Genomic DNA, 14,953 nt, shown 5'->3' on the forward strand with positions numbered 1-14,953 from the left:
ATGTGTCTAATTTTAATGGTCTTGTTCACTGGACAGGATGTTGCTCAAAAGTGTTCTCAAAGTTAGAAACTGTAGTATTTGTGAGCATTATATACAGTGGATTAAACATAAAACACAGCATGGATTGCGCCATAGAACAGGAATCAGTATAACTTGAAAATTTGTGTTGCTGTATAAAGTGGAATGTCAGCCTATTCTCTAATGCGACTTATGTAAATCTCTGACAAAACCAAATTGCATAACTTTTCCCCCAAAAGCTTCTTTGTCTCCACTTCATTATTTCCCCAGTAAAGGCCATGTCTGCCTCAGGGCAGCTGTAATTTGATTAATCCACTGAAAGGGTAGCCAGACGGTAAGAGCCTGCTCTGCTTCTCTTCCATTTTATTAAAAACCATAGATTTGATTTGAATTTTATTTCATGATATTCATGCAATTTTTCTTAAAAGATTCATTTTATTTTCATCATTTTTCATGAATATATTGATGTCTTTGCATAATTTTAATATCAATATTTTTAGTGTTCCTATTGCTGGAACAGGTTATTATTGACTTAAAACTTATAACTGTGTTGTATTTTCAGCATTGCTGCAGGGAGGGGGGTTGAACAACTTTTGAAGAGATGGAGACTTTAGTGTTTTTATTTTCATTTTCTGCCCTGGGCATTCTTTATGCCATGAACAACATCCCTGAGTTTCAAGAGTAAGTCATTATTGATTTCTTATTGCTCAGTTTCCACATATAGTCCAATCTTTTAAATGTTTGTTTTGGGGGAAAAGCTGTAAATGACTGCTTTTGCTATACACCAATATTATATAACCACAATGCATATAATTATTATCCCTAATAAAATGTATTAAAATAAAATGAAACTGTTTCAATTATCATAGAATTAAAAGATTATAAATGTAATAGTGCAGGTGATCTGGGCTGACACAGTATAGGCCTACTCTGCCACCACTAGAGGACACTATAAGCTTAAAACTCATTTTTGCTGTCTGTATTTGACTGTCACTACCTCATAAATCCTTGACCATGTTGAGCACTGCTAATTCAATGAGTTCAATTTTCAGAGTGTATTTGCCAATTGTGAAAAGTCTTTAAATGATTAAACCTGTCATCTCTTGGAGGGTAAAAAGGAATGAATAGGGAACAAAAAGAACTCAAGATGAACAGAATTTTTGGAGATAATCTGATATGATGTTGAAGATAATTACTTTTCTAAGCTGTAACTGATCGTTTTCTTATTCACATATTTTTGTTTTGTCTTTTCATTGGGTTAGTGCTTTTATAGTATTGTCTACAGTTGATGCTTGCATAAAATGCATGTTCCATTCTGTCTTTTTTTTTTTGACCATAAGATATTTCTCATTTCTCAGATATTACTCCTCCTGTGTGAATATCTCTGCTGGATCTTTTTTTTTCTTTTTTGAATGTGTGGACACTGACAATCAATACAGACTGCACAGAAGAGTTTGATAAATAGCTCTTGACATACAATATGCCTTGTGCTCTTCCACTCTCCAAACAAACAGTATTGTGTGCATAAATCTTCCTGTAGTGTTGAATTGAAGAGGCAGCGAGGGAGCTTCCCTTTGCTCTCGCAGCATTTGTTTTCCTTCTGTAAGCACACGGTGTGAGTTTTCCGAGGATGTAATGTTGTTTACTGGGAGATACCTTGAGCACATTAATCTTTTCCAGTGCAAGGCAGTGGTACCTTTGACCAGTAAACATGGATGGCAGTGCTGAACTAACATGGCCTTAGCTTGCTGTTTCCCACACCTCTGCCTATGATTAATTAAACCTTTGTGAAGCTGTGCTTTTAAGCTGTGGTAGGCGTATACCACCACAGCAGTATGAGGGGTGAAATATTGCAGATCTGTTTTTAGAAGTAAACAATATAATTAATACCGTTCTGTAACTTTGTCTTTGAAAAAACTTGATACTCTGTTCAGACTAGCAAGCTAATTCTAGGATTTTTAAATTATCATTCATTGCAAAACAACCCGTTCGATGCATATAATACAATAAAAAAGACTCTTATTTTGAAAAATAAATTTTGCACTACAGAATCAGCATTTTCTTTCCAAATGTCATGAGCAAGTGACGCTTCAAACCAATGATAGTCATTGCTTCAAACTAAATAATATACTTCTAAAAGCTCTGGGATTACATATGACTACTTTTTTTTTTTTTAAGAAGCAGCCTAAGATGACAGTTAATCAGGAGGGTAAATTCAATGTGACACTACCATCTCACCAGGAATCTCCAGGCACATAAACTACCACACCAGCAGTGCCTTTGCTCTCACTGGACACTGTGCGTCTTTTACACAGATTTCCCCTCACACTTCTGCATTATTTCTCCCGGTGCTAACTGTGTTACTGCGTGATCATCATTCTCTCTGACTTCCCATTCATCATCATTTACTAATTTAATACTGAAGAGAAGACTGGCACAACTTCTACGAGAGAAACTAATTAGTAAAGAGAATGAAGCAGAAAATCAGAGGGAGATTGCCATCTAAAATTGCAGCAGTGACATTGTGTTGGCCAATGTGTTGTTATTTTTCTTCAAAAACAGTGACATTTTTCTTCTTTCACAGGCCTTACGTGATCCTGGAGATCGGCGTTGCTGTGTTGCTGGTTGTGTTTCTGTTCTACTTCCTCATCACTCGTGGCAACCCACCAAAAGACGTCTTATTCTTTGGTAATTAACACAACTATGTGCATTTCCCAACTAACTTGCGGTGTGTTTCCAAATGATGGAATTTGTGGCTATACAGAGGTTAATAAGTACTATGCATTGTGCTGAAGCTGATTCCAACTCCCACAAAAGGATTTCCAGAGCTTTCACTCACCACTCACTGGTTTGGAGTGAAAACCTGAATTGTATTCGAAGTGATTTCACCCAATATGTCGAAAGCTGCTTAGACTGATCAGGCTCATGAAGCTTAGCCAGACTTTTCTGAGGCATGACTGACCCTCTGCTGGCTGAGGACCTTCACAGTGCATGTGCTTACTTAACCTTTTAGCTATTATTTTCAGTTCTTGCTTGACCTTGAGACAAAAGGCACAATTATTTGAAAATGCTAATACAAGACTAGACTCCGCAGTCACTTCTCCTGTATAATACTATTCAGACTCCATTACTGGCTCACTGTGAAGACCATGAGAAGGTTCATATTCAGTTTGTTCAGTTCGTAATTGAACATTTCTATGGGATTTGTCTCATATTTTACCCTTTTTTGTGTGTAGCTATCAGACAAACTATATTCTCCATTTCTAGCCAAGGGTTTCCCCACAAACACAGCCCTGCAGCCGATGCCAGGGGCAATGCTAGTGGGACAGAAACAAGGTGATATATTGCTACTCGGTGCCCAAGGCAATGCTAGCATTGTGTGGCGGAGCCATAACAATGAGTGCAAAGCTGTGGCCAGCTCTTCTCGATGATAGAGAGCCATAATCCCCCCTGCTATCTCACCTGTTAGATGTCAGAGATACCCTTGATTGTCCTGAGGATTACAGAGACACCAGTACACAGGAGAGACAGAATGTGTGTGTGTGCGTGTGCGTGTGCGTGTGTGTGTGTGTGTGTGTATGTGTGTATGTGTGTGAGTGTGTGTATTGTGTGTGAAGGACAGATCGGAAGGGTGGGGTGCGATACAGCGGTTTAAGCTGCGGTATCTGCAGAGCAACGCCCATGTCACAACACACACAGTCTCTCTTTATAATGACATTCTGTAATGTTCAGGCAGTAAATCTTTGTAATGGCTTTCACAACTGTTTCCTTTGAAGTGAATCAGACATGAATCACGGAAGCAGACATGTGCTTTGTCCAACTTCCTTACATTTATGTGTAGATGATCGTTTATCTAATGTGCTGTTTCTGTTCATCCAAATCGTGTTGAACAGTGACACTTCCCTAACTGAAATATACAATTGTAACCATGTGGGGGTCCGTTGCCTCATGTTTTTTACCTTGAAGTGCACCATGAATGTGCACTTTACCCCGTGCAGTCAGTACTAGGACTAATCAATCTGGGTTACATTAACATCAACTGTCATTAACAGCCTAATGGGTATGTTATCCTCTAAAAGAGACTTTAGAAGTTTACTGATCAGAAGCACCTTGTGTGTGCCAAAGCTGGTTGATACACTCCATATTTTTTATTGTGCTGTTTCCTGAGCTGTACTGCAGACCGGCGAGCTCTTGTTGTGGTCCAAGCCACCTGACATCTCTACCAAACGGTCTCCTGAAAATCTCCAATATGCCATGTTTGATGATGAGTTGATGTTCGTTATGTGTCCATTCATTGTTCAGATGCCTTCTACTGAAAAGACCAATGACCTCGGTGATGCTCAAATCTGCCCTTTTCAAATTAGATCAAATTCACAAATAGTATGGTAGGACAGCGTATCTGTTATTTTCTTGCCAGACTTTGAGTAGTAAGTGAAAAGAAAACGCATATTTAGTAGAAGTTTATAGTTTTAGTTAAGAGTATCAGTAAGATCCACATGCCACACGGGTTTTTATGTAGCTTCACACTTAAAATTCTGTCTCGTGGACGTGGCCTTTCAGCTCTGCCGGACTCATCGCCCGAGGATAGAAGAAGTCTGTTCCCCATGGACTCAATATGAACATGCCTCTATCCCACCCCACTGCTTAAGGCTTAATTTTCTCCCCATCTTGTCAAGACAAATAACTTATATGGTCATTCGGGTTGGAGGAGTTGTTGGAGATGCTGTCACATAAATTAATAATAGGGCAGTTGAAGGAAAATGTTTTGGAAAAAAAAAAAAACTGTAAAAAGAGATTGAAAGATTGTGAGTTGGACGGACGTTCATGAGACACAAGGTTCTCTGGTATTACAGCCTTGGCATTTTTTTACTTATATGTGTATATATTTTTCAAACAACGTAGACAAAGCAGATTGAGTAATTACATAAAATTTTCAAAATCACAGTGGGCTCTGAATAACGTTCAAAGCTTCAAAGCTGATAAAGCTGCTTAACACGTCAAGGTTTCTGTGAAATCTGAAGCTGATGTTGTACAACACTGACTTTCAATATGAAATATCTTTGTGTCTCCAGTGTCAGGTATGTTCTTTTTTTTTTTTTAATTTCCCTGAATGTTTTCTTTCCTTTGCAGTTTTTGCTGAATTTTCTTTCACTTGCGTCATTGACCTGGCGAGTGCCCTGGAATATGACGGCATTATTTCTGGCTTTATGGAATTCTACCAGAAAACAGTAGGTTTCTTAATGTCACAGCTAAATGACACTATAATGGCACCAAAATGACAATAAGAGAAAATCTACTTGACTTGAAAACCTCTTTGAAAGATTATATAAGCAACAGCAGAGAAGGTTTCAGGCCATATCATCTAGCTAAACACCCTGAACAAACAGTAAATCAAAACACAGGCAGCCATGTTAACCAAATGTCTATCATTAGCACTCTATACTGTATAATATGTATTCATGAAATGTGTTTCAGGGAGAGCCCTATCTGGGAACAGCATATGCCATCATGATGTGCTACTGGGATGGAATAGCACACTTTATCATGTACCTGGTGATGATCAGCAGGATAACAGACAGGTGGGTGCAGGTCAAGTCCGCTGTCAAGCTCATTTATCTTACTCTACGCTACAAACTGCCTGCCTCAAATGACCGAGAACGGGCAATACCCTATCTACCTGAGCAAACAACTTCGTAGAAGGCTGTCGAAGCTGTATGTATGTGTATATAAGCCTGAATGTAGTAAGAATACATTTCAGTAGATTAAAAGTTTCGACAGTGCATGATAAGCTTCAGAGACATTATTTTCCAATATTTTAGCTTTTATATTTTTAGCTTTTTTTTAAAAATAAATAGTAAATAATATTAAGCAACTTGCACCCTGTGAATCACAATAGCCCGAATAAAACTGTATTTTTTAAAAAAGAGAGGGTTCTCTTGAGTAAGTCAGTCATAAAGTGCAGTCAGTGAGTTCAGGAGTTCAGGAGTTCAGAGCAAGCACTGCCTTGGGGCAAGGGCTATCACAGAAATGAAATATTCTATTGAACAATATCAGCCTTTTTACCACTGGGAGAAACTTTGCTCAGTTTTCTATTACACAGAATGCATATGACAGATTTATAAGAAGTTCTGGGATACCACTTAGGTTACTTGAACTCACCAACAACTTCTGGTTCATCCTATTACCTACAGTTTCTACAATAACATAATCACCCTTGATTTATGGTTTCTGTCGCAGGAAAGCCTACCGTACCCTCGGCTTGATCTGGGCTGGCTCTTTGTCTGCCAACATGAGTGTGTTCATTGCCGGGATTGTGGCAGGTGAGCCTCATCTTCTATTCCCCGTCTACTGGTCCCGTGATGACAAGCTTTAATCAAGTCAACATCTGAACTGCTGTGTAGCATCAGTGTCACAGTTCAGCCTGCCAACAAAACGCACACAGCCCCGCGCCTCGCCTGCCATCACAACCCACAGAACAAAGCAGAGAACAGACTTAAAGCATCTGTCGACTTTTCAAACTGCATACAAAAGTGTCACAAGATCAAACCCGTCTGCAGGCAACGTGTTCTCTCTGTTGTGTTTTCATAGACGTACTGTACTGTATGTCATGCACTATAACAGTTTTAATTGGAAGTTTAATTATTTAATCACTGAATTACATTGAAATGTTTACAGTGCATCTTTGTATGGTTAAGTTCCATCTAATAAACATCTCTTTCTTTTTCTTTCTGGCAGGTAAATATGGGTCGGAGATCCGTCCAGCTTTCTGGCTCAACTTTCTCTTCCTTTTGATGCCTGTATGTGGAGCTGTCACACTATTTACAAGACCCAAGGACAGACCACTAATTGGTGGATACAATGTAAGTCTGGATGGTTAGACCTTGATATGAACGTGGAGAGGCTTAAAAAGCAAATGTTTGTGGAATGTATTTAATCTGTGCAGTAGTCCATACAGTGGTGGTGGTCAGTGTGATAGTAGGAATTTGTGGTGTGCTCACTTGAATTTCAAAGAAGATCATCTGAGTTTGTCAACAAGTGGAGCTACAATATCTTGCCAAATTTTAGTATGATACTTTTGACTTCATGACCTTTTTCCTCAGTAGATGGTTCTTAAGTACAAGATGATCTTGAATGAGTGATTGTTACTTTTTTGCCTTGGGAGAGTGGTCTTTATTTAGCCTCAACCCATCCTGGTCTCGATTGGAACCAGAGTTAGCTTGAACTTAAACATGTCTTGGACTTAAAACAGCTATAATCAGTATTTTTTTTATACTAACCATGGATCGCATGTCTACTTTTATGCAAAAGGAGTCGCAAGTAGTGATGACTTACAGAGAATTATCACCCAGCTCTGCAGTTCCCCTCAGCTGAAAGATCCTTTTTAGCATCTTTCAGCTCCTTCTTTTGGTTGTGTGGCCTACCAAAATGCAGGTGGACAAAGCTAGCAACTAGTTGGTGAGCATGGTGGAGCATTTAGCAGCTAAAGAGCCAGATACGTCTCTCAGGAATTGGTGGAAAGCAAAGCATAGCTAAAACAAGATTTAATATTGGACTTACTTTTGTCAGGGGAACACAAATATGACTTCAAATAAATGCTAATGTTGCTCCGTCTAAGCTCACCATATCAACTTAAATGGTGAATATGTCAGTGTTGTCTTTATAGCTTATTTTTGGTTCTCCTATGTGGCTAAAATCAATTAATGCAGGTTTAATTACTATGAAAACATGGAGAGAGAAGACACATTCATGCATCCATTCATTCCATTCTACAGAAAAACAGCTCTCATTAAAGCGCGAGTATGCTATGAAACCATGACCTTGACTAACCAGCACTATACTGTACATTGTGTTGACATTCCCCCTTAGGCTCAACATGCTCAGAGCATGAAACTCGTGTGGCGTCCCTTGGACCTGATCCTGGTGCTGCTGCTGTTAGCTGCCATGGCCTTTACTATCCTCAGAGGCTTGGTGAGTGTACATCACATTCATGTAATGGACAGAGTTCAGGGCAGGGCTGTAATATTAGTTTTAAAAGTCATGTAGCCTGCAATGTTCTTCGTACAGAGTGGTTTGTCCAGGGAGTGTTGAGGGTTCATACAGGATGTATTAGTTTTGCTTTTACAAGCAATACATTCAACTAATTGACCCACATGGGAATGTTATGTGTTTATTTTCTAAAAACCATCTGACTTTAAAGCCTAAGGCAACTATGTATAAACAGTGTACTTTAACATACTTACTATGCTACTATTTCTTATTCTAACAGGCAGTGGCGGTTCTAGCTTGTATGGTGTGCAATATATATATATATATATATATAAGTTATGATAATTTGTTTAATAAAATATAATAACTCATTTATAATAAATCAGATAGGTGTAAAATGACTGCAGTGTGTCTGAAAATTCTTTCTGTAAATTTCTATAATAACATTCCTGTGGTATTATTTCTGAAAACAAACCATTAATATTGATATTTCTGAGAATATCTCTGTTAAAAGTTCTGAAATATTCTGATAATATTCCTGTTAATCTGATAAAATATTACTGAAATTATATAAGATCATAAATACCAAAATAAAGTAACAAGAATAGAGTCTCTATCTTTCTTATAGACACACAAATAACATAGACAATCAAATAAATAAATTGCACAACTGTTATTTGACTACTGACCTTTTTGCTTTCATCATCAATTAGTAAATTGATATACAATAATGAATTCCAAAATAAAGTAACACCTCTCTCTATATATATCTATATATCTATGAATATAGATATACAGTATAGATACCAATATAAACAGAGTGAGAGGACAAACTAGAAATGGCGCCTGCTCCAACACGGTGACATGACGTCATTGACGTGATGCGCAAACGAGCGATAGAAAACCGATCGCGAAAGTTTTTTTTTTTTTCTGGCCATGTCGCCCGTATCTACATCCGCCATTGAGTGAGGACAGGTGAGGATAGCCTAATAATAATGATAGCTTAATAATAATTAAAAGAAATTTTTCCGCCCTCCATCAGAAACTGATATATCAGTTGTCAACTAAAAGCCAAAGCAGCCAAAATGCCCCTTCAACTAGCTAGGGTAGCTAGATGCCGGGGCTCACCTGGACATACCTGTTCTGTTCATCTTTGTTGGAAATCGTGGAAATTCGGAAATGAGCACGGAGCAATCGCAGCGGACGGACGAGTTTTACGGACGGACGAGCAGCGTTTTAAGTTGTTGTTTGAGTTTAGTTTTTTAGTTTTTTTTTGTTTTTTTTAGTTTTTTCACACACACACACACACACACACGTATACAACCACACTTGTGTAATGTACCTCAGGTTGTCCGAGCTGAGATTCGATCCCGCTCCTCCAGGTTGAAAGTCGGCGTCCTTCCTCACCGTACCAGCTTCAGCGATGATCGACACTCAGACTCTGAACTTGACCCACCTGCAGCAGGTGTGGATCAGCTTGACAGAGGAAGACGCCTGGGGCCTCGTGTACTAAAGCCTTGCGTAGAATTCACACTGAATCGTGGGACGACCTGAGGAACATTACGTACGAAGCTGGAAAGATGCGTACGCACCAAAAAATGTACATCTATGAAACTGTGCGCGCGCGGGACTCCACTCACATTTTCGCACAGAATAATTTTTCTTGACCTTTATTCACGTTCTCTTAATTGAAATCAGTTTAGTAAGAAATAAATTACCCACACAGACAAACAATATGTATAGGCCTAGGCCTATATATATACATACCAATATAAACAAGACACACACGGGGAGGTGTGCAGACTAGTTTATTATTTTTAAGGATTTCACAGTTTTAGGAATGAATCGTGGTTTATTTGGTAGTTTTTCCTGGTGTGACTAATTTTACTAATTGCATTAGTTCTGTGCAGAGATAGAAGCGCCCTATTTGATAGATTCTCCCGCTCTCTCCGCATTTACCACCACCTCTGAGAGTGTGAGAGAAGACCTTCTCATCAGAAGCTGCACAAACTAGAAAGGGGGCCCACTCTGAGCCACATGGTGACATGACATCATTGACGTGATATGCAAATGTAACACTTAAGATGCCGCCCTTGCTAACAGGTCACTGAAGAGAATAGTTTGACATTTTGAGAAAAAACACAAGAGGAGGATGAGAACATTGATACCTCTGTCATGTCAGTATGGTAAGTGAAGCTACTGTACCTCCAGCAGCCGCTTAGCTTAGAACAAAACCAGCTGCTGGCTGTAGCTTCATATTTACTGGGAAAATATAAGAGCGGTATAGATCTTCTCATCTGACTCGCTGCAAGCAAGCAAAGCTATTTCCAAAAATATTCAAAAAAAATCCTTAAACCACAATCATTGTCTCATTCTAATGACCACTTACACCACTGAAAACTTATATGTCTATCTGGAGATTTGTTTGTTATTCAGACTGTCCAGGAAATGTCCAGGTCTATGATATATGATCTACATCGATTGAATTGCATTTTACTGTGAGGTGTTTCAGTTTATTTTGTCCACCCCCTGTAGGTGGCTCTGGACTCTCCACTTGAGGCCTGCTCTGTCTACCTGAGGCACTATGAACCCTACCTGAAGGATCCTGTGGGCTACCCCAGAGTCATGGTGGGTGTTTTGTTTTTTTCTCTCTCTCTGTCTCCACACTCAGCCTCTCTGTCTCCAACAGCAACACCTGAAAACTCCTCTCCAGTCTGTTTTAAATAACCAGCCACATAATGGACCTCTGCTTTCATGGATATCACTCTCAGTCTGTGGGAGGCTTGCCCTTATCTCCTCCACTCTTGGAACTCGCAGCTGATTACAGAGCCATTTTTCATCATTACAGCAACAATGAGTGCAGGTTGAGAGGCCAGCGCATCTTTGTCTTTCTCTTTCATTTGCTTAAGATGGATAACAGATTATTACTGTGACTGGTGGTGAGTCTGCTTTCCTTTCTATTTTCTCCTTCTGACCCTGCACAGCTGTGGGTTTTGTTGTGTTTTGTTCGGTGTACACAGCTTTGTCAATAGGTTATCCAAAGACCTTGTCGGGGCGGCAGTCTAGGCACAATTGCAAGTCATTGATCAGACAGACGAACCGCATGCTGAGAACTTGATAAGCTAATCCCTCGCCCAAAGCCCCCCATCAACATCTCACTGGGTGGGAGGAGGGTGTGTGTGCAGCATGTGAAAGTATGTCTTGGTTGCCTCTTTAAATCTGTATTTGTGTGTGTGTATGGGTGTGTGTGTGTGTGGGTTTAACATTGGCTCATGGGTGCTTGTGTGCATGTGTGTGTGTGAAGAAATGAGTTTGGTTTGTTTCACAAGGCTACACTGTTTCTGCATTTACTGACCTCTTTATTCAGTGATGATGATGGACGATATGTGGCAGATGTGGCAGCACTAAAACGACATTTTAACAAAAGACTGAAGGGCATATATGATTGGCTTTCAGGGCCTGAGCTGAACTCATTAGAATTCATCTAGACCTCAGAGCCAGAATGAAAAGAAACCGTTCAGTGGTATAATTTGAGGGTTTTATAAAGTGGGAAACTGGCTTTCATGCGCCAGATATTTTAAGTTGAAGGTCAAGACAGTCTCTGTAATGACCCTTGTGTGGAAGTTGTAATTTGTGCTGAGGGTGCAAATTTGTGTTTGAGAGAGTGCAGAGCTGGGAAGTAGAAAAATACTCAAGCAGTGCACTTTGGAACAATTTTGAGATAGTGAGTGAGTATTTCCATTTTGAGAGCTCATTTTACTTCTTTACAGTTCAGAGATGTTGTGTCGTACTTTTTTCTGTACTAGATTTACCTAACAGGTGCAGTTACTAGTCACACTGCAGAATAAAATTCAACATGGGATTAAAGTGACAAAATGATGCACTGTTAGTTGGACGTAGTTGGACCCAGGAACACTGGGACCATATACAACATCAAAATACTGTAAAAATATTGATAAAATTTTAATGCCCTAGTGCGAACAAAGCTGAGCACATTTGCTTTTGATACTTACCTACATTTTTACTGCAACTTTTATTGTGATTTTGTTGCAAATTCCAAATATTTTTTCCACTATGGTAGTGCTATTTTTATGCAGCATGTTAAATAGGATGCATGTGATCGTATTTTGTACTTTAAGCAGCCCTCTTCTGTATTCAGTGTAAGTAGGTGAAGTGCAGTGTAGGCCAAAGGAGAATGAGGATGTGCTGTATTAATTGTCTGCTGGAGTGCTGGTCATGGCCCAACAACATAGAGTGATAGTGATGGAGTGGAAAGCCTTGCGTCACTCTATTCGGCAGTTTTCACTGTATCCAGAAACCCATCCCTATTCACTGGAATATAAACTATAATGCATCATCCCTATATCATAAATATCAACTCACCTACAGTGTGTTACCATGAAACCACAGAATTTATGTTGTAGAATACAGATCCAAGTCAAAATGTGGTAGAAAAAACTGATGAAATGTTCAGTTTAGCTCAGTGAGTGAATAATGGGGTTGCACTTGTTCTTACAGATGCTGCACTTGTTCTTCTACGGACTGCCCCTTTTGGGTGCCTTTGTTTACGGTCTCCTCAAGCCCGGGTGCACATGGATGTCAGACTGGACGGTGTTCTTTGCTGGAGCCATGATTCAGGTAACACCCTGAAGACAAACAGTCGATAAGTGAAACTGGTTCTGGATACATAATTAGGATACTGGAGTTGTATACTGAAGTGTGCTGCACTGACAGTTAGGTGCATTGCTTTAACTCCTTGCAATAATGACTGACCTCAGATCAGCATCTTCAGTAGAAAGAGGTCTGACACGTGTCACTGTAATTAAACTCCTTGACGTGAGCTCTCATCCTCTTAATAATTACCTGGACCACATTTATCCTTTGAAGTATATTTTCTGTAATAAACAAGCTGGTGGTGCTCTTTCTCCATATTGATCTGACAGGAAAATTGAAACCATGAGGAGGCAAGTCTTTGATTAAAGTCTTGTTTTGCTGTTTATAAAAGGCTGCAGACACTGGCTGCCCTGTTTTCTAAATTGCCAGCTTTTTAAGTCTGTACATCTTCTGTGAAGTGGTTTATCACCTCCATTAGAGACCCCTTTCTGTACATTACTCACAGTAGATTAATGGCTGTTTGAAAAAAAAGTAACTCTTTCCTCCCAAGTTGGTCCTCTGGAGGGTATGTGTAAACATTAAAGGAGCTATTTGTAAGTTTTGCTATTGTTACATAGCAATTGCTACATTTACTTACCAGTCTAGAAGAAATATTGCGAGTTCAGCGTCAAACCTTGTTCCTTTATTTATTCCACTGTCTCCAGCGATGGAAAGCGATACCAACGTTAACCTTATCTGCCCTGAAGTCGTAGCGCTGCTCAGAAAGCATTTTATGACCCCTTGTCTTGCAACGATGGCCGAAGCTCTTGTCAAGCGACAATCACCACCTTCCACTCCTTGCAAGAAACCACATTTGGTAGCAGAGAAGAAGTTACAAATTGCCCCTTTAAGGCATTAACTGACCTGCCATCGATGTGAATATAGAACAAAACAGATGACAGTACACGTATCAGTTCTGATAGTTACAATATGCAGTATTCATTTATGGCAATGTAGTCTTACCTCTTGCTCTGTGTCTCCTTCCAGTGCCAGTGGGCCCATATCGGAGGGTCCCTCCACCCTCGTACCACAGCTCCATTTCGTATCCCAAATGATGTTTTCTGGTGTGTGCTGGTAGCTAACTTGCTCTATGCTGCCACTCCCATCTTGGTGGCCCTGCGGGTTCATAGTAACCCCTATTTCTTCCTGAAGATCGCCCCCTTCCCTGGACAAACAGGTTTGCCAAACAGTGAGGAGAAGGATACCAAGTACAAAGAAAAATAATAATTTTTAATCTTCTCTGACCTTTGGAGTTAATTACTTATCTGATGATTCACAAAGAGCTGTTTTATTTCAAATGCCAAATTTCAAAATGTCAAAATACATGATTATTTTGCTCAACGTCTTTGTCTTTAGTGGTTATTTAAATGTTTGCTTTCAATGCTTTGACTCCTCATGTCATGCATCAACAGCCGATTGGTAAAGTAGATTTATATAGCAATGTTTTTAGTCATGGCCTTGTGGTCAGTCTGTTGGTCCAACACTTTGGTCCAGACTGAAATATCTCACCAACTATTTGATGGATTACCACAAAATGTTTGGAAACATTCATGATTCATGTCCTCTTGCAACCCCAGTGCTAATGACTCATGATCCCATGGTTTTTCCTCTAGTTCCACCATTATTTTTTACTTATTCTGTGAAATATCGCAAGATCTAGTCCATGAATTGGCACAAAATGTGGTACAGACATTCATTGCTCCAAGATAATGAATGACTTTTGGGATCATCTGACTTTTCCTCTAGTGATAACATCAGGTCCAAGACTTTGGTTTATTGCCAAATACCTGCAAAGCTAATAATATTACCGTCAGCCTCAGCTACACTTTTGTGTTCAGTGCTAATTAGCGATTGTTAGCATGTTACTACCCTAAACTGATTTGTTGAACATGGTAAATATTTTACCTAATGAACATCAACATGTTAGCAGTATCATTGTACAGTATGTTAGCATGCTGATGTTAGCATTCAGCTCAAAGCACTGCTGTGCCTAAGAATACTATCACAGAGCTGCTAGTATTGCTGTAAAGTGTTGTTTCATAGTTCATAGAACCTGTTCACTATTCCATATATAATATATTATACTATTCCTTATTGTATATACATACTGTATATATACATCCAACGTGACATTGGAACCATTTTGATTTATGATTTATATTTAGACCTATACTCAGACCTGTACTGTTCCTGAAGATGTCACATAAAAACAGATGCATATGGTTGAGTTTGCATTTTTATAGACTGCAGTGGCTGGTTATAAGGTATATAGACATGAATAACATCCAACAGCTGT

General features: G+C 39.3%; 1 protein-coding gene across 2 annotated transcripts; it reads left to right on the plus strand.

Moving 5' to 3' along the window:
* The first annotated feature begins 280 nt into the window (after positions 1–280).
* LOC111232022 (transmembrane 6 superfamily member 1-like) lies at positions 281–13,986 on the plus strand. 2 transcript variants are annotated; one of them, XM_022759352.1, is made up of 11 exons: positions 281–352; positions 581–699; positions 2,603–2,706; positions 5,149–5,246; positions 5,494–5,597; positions 6,256–6,338; positions 6,754–6,878; positions 7,885–7,986; positions 10,540–10,632; positions 12,523–12,642; positions 13,645–13,986. In XM_022759352.1, the coding sequence occupies exons 2-11, from the start codon at positions 620–622 to the stop codon at positions 13,879–13,881; spliced, it is 1,146 nt and encodes a 381-aa protein (XP_022615073.1). In that variant the 5' UTR covers positions 281–352; positions 581–619; the 3' UTR covers positions 13,882–13,986. The 2 variants fall into 2 exon arrangements, with proteins under 2 accessions (XP_022615073.1, XP_022615072.1); XM_022759351.1 differs by lacking the exons at positions 281–352; positions 581–699 and having other exon boundaries at positions 2,460–2,706.
* Positions 13,987–14,953: the final 967 nt, after the last annotated feature.

The sequence above is a fragment of the Seriola dumerili genome, unplaced genomic scaffold (assembly GCF_002260705.1).
Source record: "Seriola dumerili isolate Sdu_G_001 unplaced genomic scaffold, Sdu_1.0 BDQW01000321.1, whole genome shotgun sequence".
In the NCBI taxonomy this organism is placed as follows: Eukaryota; Metazoa; Chordata; class Actinopteri; order Carangiformes; family Carangidae; genus Seriola; species Seriola dumerili.

What these genes read in the sequence shown, in the direction of transcription:
- LOC111232022 (XM_022759351.1), top strand. Translation starts at nt 2,490, where the DNA reads ATGAAGCAGAAAATCAGAGGGAGATTGCCATCTAAAATTGCAGCAGTG. An exon ending in CATTGCCGGGATTGTGGCAG is followed by an intron (nt 6,339 to 6,753) that starts GTGAGCCTCATC and finishes TCTTTCTGGCAG; the next exon opens with GTAAATATGGGTCGGAGATC. An exon ending in CACTAATTGGTGGATACAAT is followed by an intron (nt 6,879 to 7,884) that starts GTAAGTCTGGAT and finishes ATTCCCCCTTAG; the next exon opens with GCTCAACATGCTCAGAGCAT.